At 38.7% G+C, this 9688-nt stretch overlaps 1 protein-coding gene across 4 annotated transcripts; it reads right to left on the bottom strand.

The window, feature by feature from the left end:
* Nucleotides 1-150: 150 nt before the first annotated feature.
* On the bottom strand, nt 151-9360 carry LOC105051154 (pentatricopeptide repeat-containing protein At2g33680-like). 4 transcript variants are annotated; one of them, XM_019853747.3, is made up of 6 exons: nt 6818-9360; nt 5532-5873; nt 5230-5430; nt 4976-5140; nt 744-1073; nt 151-527 (listed from the first exon to the last, which is right to left on the bottom strand). In XM_019853747.3, exon 1 carries the CDS (start codon nt 9132-9134, stop codon nt 6831-6833), a length of 2304 nt encoding a protein of 767 aa, XP_019709306.1. In that variant the 5' UTR covers nt 9135-9360; the 3' UTR covers nt 151-527; nt 744-1073; nt 4976-5140; nt 5230-5430; nt 5532-5873; nt 6818-6830. The 4 variants fall into 4 exon arrangements, with proteins under 4 accessions (XP_019709306.1, XP_073107091.1, XP_073107092.1 ...); XM_073250990.1 differs by having other exon boundaries at nt 828-1073; XM_073250991.1 differs by having other exon boundaries at nt 828-1062.
* Between the last annotated feature and the right edge of the window lie 328 nt (nt 9361-9688).

Genomic DNA, 9688 nt, shown 5'->3' with positions numbered 1-9688 from the left:
GCAGGGATTCGAAGATGGTTATCAGTGGGTTATTCGCCGTCCTATTCTTCTGGCTTTTATCCTATCCTGAAGGATCTGAAAAGGATGATGTCCATGCTTGGGTTGAAGCAAAACACTCAAGTTCTATTGCTTCGAATTCGGGCCGGTTGGTTCCATCTCAGATGCGTATGTGTGTATGCTGATACCAGTAGTTGTTACCAAAACGTATTTGTTGTCAAGTGAAATGCATACTTATTTTGCCTGCTGCTAATAGTGATACACTGATACGGTAGTCTAATAGAATCAATAATGCCACGATTGCTGTATCTTAACACAACTGTGCTCTTCCTGCGTTGCTCAAGTCTAGCTCCGGAGGCTTCACTAGTTTACTTTCGGCTACATGAACCTGTACAGCACTGAAACATTGTAATCGAGGGAATGATGGCATAATACCTGACTCGGGCTGAGGTAGCTGCAGCGAAGCGGTTGGAGTACTGAAGCCCTTTTATCTTGCACATTTTTGGTTTGCGTTGAGGCTTTCGTAGCTCCTGCTTGAATAAAATATGGAAGCTGTCATTTCCCTGTTTCTGGATGTATCTATAATCCATTTAAACATGAGAACCTCAAATCAAATGTTCAAGTTTTAACCTGATCACAAGGCTATTTACAAGATTTTTTTCCCATTATTTCTGCTTGCTAGCAGTAAAGATGTATATATGAAAAAGGTACATGCTAGCATTCAACTAATCAAATATTTTCCATACCCAAGGAATCTCAAATGCCCTGATTTTGCTGTAAAGAGATGAAAGTTCTCAGCTAACGGATTGAATAATTCGTTCATTGGATACCTCAGTCGAAGACGCAAGACAATTGTAGGGTGTTGTTGATCCCAGTCATGAGGCCTAATTCTGAGAACTGGTCCCACCATTTAGGCTATATAACGCGGTAGTACGTACCATGCCGTTTGAGGCTATAAACAGGAACTGAAGATTCTCGTCCATGTTAGTGTTATGCGAGGCACGAAGCTTCAAAGATTTCATTCACCATGCCATATCTAGTTGGAAATGTTCCAAAATCATGGTCCTGGCATGGAACTGAAAATTCACATGTTATGAATACAGAACGGATTATTTTATCTGACAAAATCAATTAAAAAACAGTTCAAAGGAAAATGAAACCATCATGGAAGAGCCAAGCTATGTGAGACTAAGACTCCAAATTAAAACAGGCAAATATAAAAATAAGAATAAAACAATAAAACAGGTCAGTCGTTCTTACCTTTGAGATCACTTCAAGGCCCCAATCAAGGTTCATGTCACATCCTGCTGCTGTGAATCATAGTTATGTAAAAGCTTGTGTGTGGATGTTGCTGTCATTTTACCACTGGAACTACAGATGGCAATGGCTTGAGTTTGGTTGGACTTGGGTAGGGCAAGAAAACCCTTAAAACCAAACCCGACACATTCATCCAGATTGAAAACAAGAAGTATACATCCATGTCTAACCCAATAGCAATGATTATTGAACCGTCTTGAACAGACCATTTTTTGAAAAGCCATGCCAAACCAAGCAATTCTGCCCAATTTTGTGTAATACTGACCTAGTTTGCCCAAAATTATTTATAAAAATAAATAAATAAATAATCCCCACTTCCATCCCTTGATATCAATTTCTCCTCTCTCTCCTCGCCTGTGTCCTTTTATCATCAATAGATAGAAATAGGGGATTTCTTCTATTTTTGAAAGATTCATTCTTCTCTATCCATTCCTACTCTTTCGATCTCTCAGAATACATCAGGCCATCTATTAATCAATTTGAAAATAAGGTTCATTTTACCTTTCATTCATATCCACCACCCTATAATAGCCGCCACAAAAAGAAAAAAGCAAGCAAAACAGCTAGAAGCGCTCGCTTCACCGTGCCCATCATTTCTTATTCACAGGAAAGCCAATAGAAAGATTCGATTCAGGCTTCGTAGAGCCTATGCTACTGTTGTCTTCGCATAGAGCTGCCTAGGCAATAAATATGGATCATAGCACTAGTACCGCCAATCTCAGTAAATGGAAATAAAGTATGAGAGAAGATAGAAAATTTAGAATTGCTTTCTTTAGCAAGTGAGAAAAATAAAGATGAAAAAATTTAAAGTGAAAAAAAAAGAGGAAAAATTTAAAAATGTCATTCCTTGCATTATATTTTTTATTCCTCTTTCTTTTTTTCCTCTTTGTAAAGCCCCCATATTTTTAGCCTTCTATATATCATTTGGTGGTGTCTTAAGATGTGATGTCCCAAAATTTAAGCCTATTGCACCTCTGATCATTCATTCATGCATCATGCATCACCTCTAACCAGTCCTAGACCTAGATGTTCTAACAGAAACACTGACCTTTCGATGGTGGAGTCCTATCTTCGAAAACAATTGTCAAATTTCCCATCTTTGGGGGTCTAGCGGCAGATTTTTAACCCATGGACTTTTTGACAAGAAGCATTGGCATCGGTTCATATTTTGAATTCTGACACCCTTGGAATCGTCCATGATGTCATGGAATGGCCTAACCACATGCCAATACCTGATTGCATGATTCTACCATCAGGTCCTTCCAATAGCAAGCTTCTGCTGTTGGAGCATTTTGACAGCAGTGTTTTGTCGTCAGAAGCTCCTGTCCACCATATGATTTTAATGCAGTGGAAGTTGACCTTATCCTTCCCTTAGGACGTCTGTAAATAGCCCTTCATGCTCCCCTCTTGGGTCATGGTCAGTCACTAGCATAACATTCTAATCCTCAAGCAGCTGGAGGCTTCGAGAGGATCGTCCTAAATTGTGAGAGGGCAGAGCTGGAGGAGACACTCAAGAGCTTTGCTGAATCTCGCACCTGGACTACTCTCTCTTTATTTTACCTTCCCATGTGCAATCATTATTTATGCCATCTAATATATGTGCCTAGAATAGGCATTTGACCTACCTACTCTTTTCTTTTTAAGGGATTTTTATTAGGGGAGGAGAGAGTGTCTCACACTCCATTCCTCCCACCTTAGGCCACTCATTAGTGTATGCATTGACCAGGATACTATGCTCCAATAAGTCTAATCCTAAATCCTATTTTTTTTGTTTTGGTAGTCGTCAACAACAAAGATCCTTAAGCTGAGCATACTCTAACATAAGGAGGAGGAACAAATAACAAACTCCCATGATCAACGAGATATTTTAGTAGCAAATGGTCAAGTGGCGATCAATCAGCTCTGATGCAGTAGGGCTCCACACTGATGTTAGAATATCACAATAAGTGGTAAACCTCTATCAAAAATGGCGAGAGTAGTGCACCAAGCTCTACACTCTTAACCATGAACCATGCAGCCTACCAGACATCAGTTACCATTATTTTAACGGTTTGTCTATCCCATGCTGACCTATTGGGGCTACACTCTTAACCTGCTGGGTCAACATGCCAGATTCATAGCTGATCTATTTATATTTGAGTTGGTTTTGACTAACTTATGGTTAACCAATTATATGGAAAAATCCACTAAATTCATTCATTCCGAATGAGTTCAAGAAGGTTGTCAATAGTGACATTCACCTAAAATTTAATATCTAATGCAGTTGACTTAAGGAAAAAAGAATGGTAATTTGATAAGGAGAAAAGATCTATTGATAAGAGAAATCTAAGAAAGTTCTAAAAAGAGAACTTCAAGTATCAAAGCCAAAGAATTTCAGAAAATAAAAACCTAGAAAGACAAAAACATCACCTTGGGACCAAAACCACACAAATATGTGGGTCTATGACTCTATGGGAATAGGAGCTAGTGGATTTATGGCAAGAGATGATATTAGTTTTTTGTTTGATCATCAATTTTTTCAGCTCGGTGGTGCTAGTGCATTTCTTTTTATTTTTGTGAGGGTTCCCAATTTCTAGTCCAAGCGTTCCTGACGTCAAATCTCCACTACCCACCAATCTTGGTATTGGTGATGAGCTTCCGTTGCCGATTAAGGAGAGAAGGATCAAAAAAATAATCCTTAGATTAGATAGGGATCTTTTAATAATTTAGCCTTCCCCATGGAATATATAATGACCATGAGGTAGTTACTCTATGAAACACATAAAACCAAAAAATTAACCCACATCCTTAGATAGTTCGGTCATTTTGATTCATTTTCCATAGCTTTACATAATGCCTGTACAATGGTTCAGAGGTTGCAACATGTACAGCAAAAAAAAAAAAAAAGAACTAGGTACCTAGATTGTACTTCGATTTTCTTTAAGTCCATCGTTTATATTTTCACATGGTAGTCACCAAGTAGTCTAAGTAGAACATGTGAAACAAAAAAGAACAAAAAAATGAAGGTCCCCAGATTCTTCTAAAATTTCATTCGAATTCAGATTCTGTATTTCCATTTAATAACCATCTTTTCTAATATCAATAATAGGCCCCTCTAGTTATTCCTTTATTATGTTTTGGACAACTTCATTGTTCCCGCAGAAGTTGCACATCTTTTGAAATCTCTAGTAAAACTATGACCACTCCACACAAGCCTGAAGGTCATTTTAGCTGAATACACGAAAATAAGAAGCACAAGCTTGTTCATTAATGACGTTTAAGTAACCAGGATAATTACATAGATATCTAATTAAAAAGAATGAGAAACAACAGAGATACATTCCTCCTAAGATACATGGCAGTAGATAAAATATGCCGGAAATTTTTCTTTTAAGATATCTACCTGCCAACCAACTGGCCTTAACAGACATGTACCTGTCGTCATGCTTAATATACACTTCAAAAATATATATACTGATCTGAAGGCAAACCCTCAACAGCAGATCAGGTAGGCTAGATATTTGAGCAAAGCTTCTTTTCATTTCTTCAATATTATCACCACACGTAGATGATGCATGGTTATAAATGAAACTTATGGAACCTTCAGTAGAGAGAGCTTGCGACATGTCAACCAAAAAAAAAAAACATTGAAATAGAAAGAGTCACTAAAAAGCACACTTACTCCTTCCACCAAGACCTCCGAGCAGTTGTCACCCTTTGTATGACAAAAAGCAACTAACTCCAGCAAGTGCTTTATTCTCAATAATCTACTCTTTATTTTTCTAACCGCAACTTCTGTGGATGGAAAGAAGCCCACCACCTTACCATGGTACGCAGATTTTCCCTGCTGTGTCATGAAGAACAGAAAGAAACCAATTATTGCCTTTGCCTATATTAAGCAGTTCTTATTTATCCAAAAATCATCTTTTTGCCCACCTCATGGCTTTGGCTCCAGGTACATCATCACAGGGTTACCATTGAAACTTATTTACGAAGGAATGTAAATATATTGGCCATCCAAGATCATGGGAGGGATGAACTGGGAACAGACATAACCTTTGACACTTTTTGCACAATGTAGCTACATCCAGGATTCGAACCGGTGCCCTTGCACTTGTCAACTCGAGCTCCTTATCACTGCATCAAGCAACAGTAAAACTATGATTTACATACTGAAAGAACTTTGAAAAGCTTTGGTTTCATGTTCTCAGTGAAAATTTAAAGCATCCAGTTTATACCTGACAAGCCAATGGTTCCATTCATTCTAGATAGGATCATAGGACCGCAGGCTCATCAAGAATCTACCCTCCTTTGAACCATATAGCCCGTCAATTCAACCATCATCTGCCATGGGGGCAACCCTCTCTGTAAGCTTCTTGATTCCTTGATAATGATAGTCATCAACTGTTTTCTCCGCATTTGATCTCCATATCCCAACCACCTTCATCACATTCTGGTGGTCATCATAGTTCTCATAATCTATGTGAAACAACACCATCTTCGCAGAGCTCTTTCCCAAGATCTTGCCAGAGAGTGCCTCCACAGGTGACATGGATAGAAGATCATTCCATCAATCACAGCTTCCACAAAAAGCAAGGACATAAGCTACAGAACATTCTAGAAATTTGGATATAAGAAATTAAAAAACAAACATTTATCAGAGAATCAGTGAAATGTAAGAAAATGATTTTTTTTTATAACAAAAATGATAAGATATTGTTGGATAGTTCAAAATAGAACTCCTTTGCCAAGTACTGCATTATCATGCGCTACAATTCCTTGAAAAGGAAGTGCAAATTGTGCCGCTGAGTGCTTGCCACTCCGCAAGAAGTCATTTTTATGCTTTGTATAACATAAATTTCTAGTTGCCAAACTACCATGATAAACAATCAGAATTTATCAATCATCTGGATCCAAGTCTATTCTTCTTCGATGGGCTAAGAAACTTGCGAGCATCAAAAGGCATTAAGGCAAGACCCAATAGAAGCCCATATCACCAGAAACCTACACAGAGATTCCCATAGTAACTTGAGTGATGAGAAAAGAAAATCATGATTCGATGGGTACACATTCACCGTACTCAAAAAGGAATTCACTCCTAAACCACCCAAAAAGTGTCGTGGTATCTGAGAGAGCAGACCAGTCTCAAAATTTTAGACTGTCGAAAAGATAAAACCCCAGATCTCTGGATGGAAGAAAGAACGTCGATTTTAACTATGAACAGTCCTTACCGCATAAAATTCCTGGGACTGCTTAGAAAGCTCCTTTCAACGATAAAACATTTTTAAGATGCCCCAGTTTCAAAGATAGTAAACAATGATGCTTTGCATTCTCTACCCATGTAAAAACAGCATTGAGCAATTTACTAAAACAGTCAAATAAGTAAATGATCAGTATACAACCAAATTATCAACAAATTGATCTCTAGTATTAGTTTAAAATTTAATTTAGTACTACTACTATAGAGACTGATATGCTATAAAATGATATCTTAGAATTCCTGAGGAGTGCTCATCATACTTACATTGGATGGAAGTCTATATCCAGCTGCAGCCAGCTCGCTTATTAGACCCAAGTATCTTTTTTCGAGTTCTCAATTTTTCCATATCATCCCATCTCCCAGCTGATCCATAAACACTGATAAGATGCAAATATGGCATGGGATCCCTTGCATCACATGCAAATAGCTGGTTAGCTGCATTTACTGCTAACTTAATATTGCAATTTAATCTGCACCCACTTAGAAGTGAAGTCCATATCACAGAATCCGGTTCAAATGGCATTGAGGAAGCCAATTTTTCAGCCTTCTCAACCATGCCCATCCGACATAAAAGATCAATTATACAAGCATAATGCGTTAATGTAGGTGAAATTCCATAATCATATTTCATAGAACTAATGTAATGCTGAGCTTCATCCAAAAGGCACATATGTGTACAAGCTGATAGTATACCAAGAAAAGTGACCTCATCAGGTTTGGTACTCGTCCTTTTCATAATCTCAAACATTTCAATAGCATTTTTACCAAGACCATTAAATGCATACCCATTAATAACTGCATTCCATGTCACTACATCCTGCTCAGGCATGCAGTCAAAGATTAATTTAGCTAGCAACATATCCCCACACTTGCAGTACAAATTTATTAGCGAGTTTCCGATCACCATGCATGATTCGTGCCCAAGCTTGATAACAATGGCATGGATTTGTTCCCCAAGGATCAGTAGAGATAGCCTTGATAAAGCAGTGAGAAGGCTAGCTATAGCCAACTCGCTCGGGCTTATTTCAGATAATAGCATCCTTTTAAAGAGTGGAAAAGCCTCATCATACAACCTGTTTTGGACAATCCCTGATATTAAAGCATCCCAAGTTGTACCATCATGCTCGGGAGATTCATTAAAGAGCTTATAGGCTTCAGCAACCTTCCTGTTCTGAAGTAAACCAGAGATCATAACATTATAAGCGACAGCATTTCTTTCCGGCATCTTGTTGAAAAGCTGCAATGCCTTGTCCACTAGGCCTTCTTCCATGTAACCATGTATCAAAGTCGTATATGCCATTACATCTTTTTCAAGCATTTTGTTAAATAGTTTCTGTGCTCCATTTAGATTTCCATTTTCTAGAAAACTTGACATCAAAGCTGTAGCTGACTCCACAGTTGGCTCAGGCATATCTGAGAACAATTCTAGAGCAGCATCAATTCTCTTATGTTTCAAATAACCATTAATCATTGAGTTCCAAGAAATCTTGTCCTTTTTATCTATAAGATCAAAAAATATCCGAGCCTCATTGATATTTTTCTTATTTATATAACCACGTAGTAAGGAGTTCCATGATCCGATAAACTTACCTTCCAATTTGTCAAATTCTAGCTTAGCTGCTTCTATGTTCAGACATTCACAATACATTAAAACCAAAGAAGCCTCAACGCTCTGATCAAGATGAAATCCCAATTTTATAGCATAGCCATGAATTTTCCTGCCCTGTTTGACATTTTTCATACCAGAACATGCATTGGCTACCTTGATAATGCTAGCTGCGGTAGCTGGAACTCCATCATTCATCATCTTGGCAAAGAATTCAATTGCCTCTTCCAATTGTCCATCACTAACAAAGCCTCCTAACATTACAGACCAAGTTACTGTATTCTTGGCAGGCATCAAGTCGAACAACTCCAGTGCAATTCTCACTTTCTTAACCTCGATATACCCATTAATCATGGCAGTCCAAGAAACAACATTGCGCCTCGGCATCCGATCAAAAGCTTCACGAGCATAGCTAATCCTGCGGTTGATTGCAAAGCCCGATATCAAAGCATTCCACGTAGCAAGATTTGGGTGAACTATATCATCAAACACCCGAAACAAGCAATCGGAGACCTTGCACTTCGAATACATTGTAACCAAAGAAGTGCCCACAAATACATTCACCGAAGAACCGGTCTTTATAGACAGCCCGTGAATCTGTTTGCCCAGCTCCAACGCTCTGAGCTTCGCACAAGCTGACAAAATGGTCGAAATGGACGTATGGTTTGGCATCAGTCTGGAATCATTCATCTCCGAGAAGACTCGAATAACTTCATCGCAACGACCGTTCTCTGCATAAGCAGTCATGATTGAATTCCAGGAGACGGCATCTCGTTCTGGCATTTGATCAAACAGCCTCCGGGCAGAGACCAAATCACCAGCTTTAGAGAAGCACATGATCCGTTTGTTTAGTGAAGTAACATCAATGCTTTGCGAAGAGCAAATCGTCAAGGATCGAAAATTTAGAAATTTTATAGGAAACAGAGGGGAATTGAGGATTTGGATCTGCTTCCTGAGCATCAGCAGCTCTAGCATTTGCTCTGTATCACATCAAAAGGCAAATCCGTTCGGGTGGCTCATACGGAGAGCATCGGAGCCTGTGATGGAAAATTATATGGAAGAAAACATAACGCATAATATAAGCGTTTAGTCCCACACCGGATAGAGGCGGCGCAGGAGGAAAGCGGCCGTCTAGAGGAGGATGACGAAGCCGTCCAGGATGGGCCGGAGGCCTAATCAGCGGCCCACATTGCACATGGGGGAACTGCTGGTGGGGCCCATTATTTTTCCTAATCATATACTTATGTGATATATGATGATTTCTTTATCGAAAGCTTTATAATAAAAAAAAATCCAAAACGATAATTTAAAATCCAAAAACACAAGACATGGATGGAATCAATGAACCGTTCTCAACTTGGTGCTAACGCCAACGGTCGCATTCTAAAAATTTGACAAAATTGTTTGGCAAATATGGCGTGCATTGAATAATATCAGAAAGTACTGGAAGAGGCTTTCCTTCAATTCTTGCTGAATTCATTAGTACAGATACTGCCGGCATTACCTTTGTACAACGAGTGTCTCCATTC

Source organism: Elaeis guineensis, chromosome 2 (genome assembly GCF_000442705.2).
Source record: "Elaeis guineensis isolate ETL-2024a chromosome 2, EG11, whole genome shotgun sequence".
NCBI classification, from domain to species: Eukaryota; Viridiplantae; Streptophyta; class Magnoliopsida; order Arecales; family Arecaceae; genus Elaeis; species Elaeis guineensis.
This window is presented reverse-complemented; position numbering and strand designations above follow the sequence as displayed.

Coding starts and splice junctions, on each gene's coding strand:
- LOC105051154 (XM_019853747.3), bottom strand. CDS start 9,134: ATGCTAGAGCTGCTGATGCTCAGGAAGCAGATCCAAATCCTCAATTCC.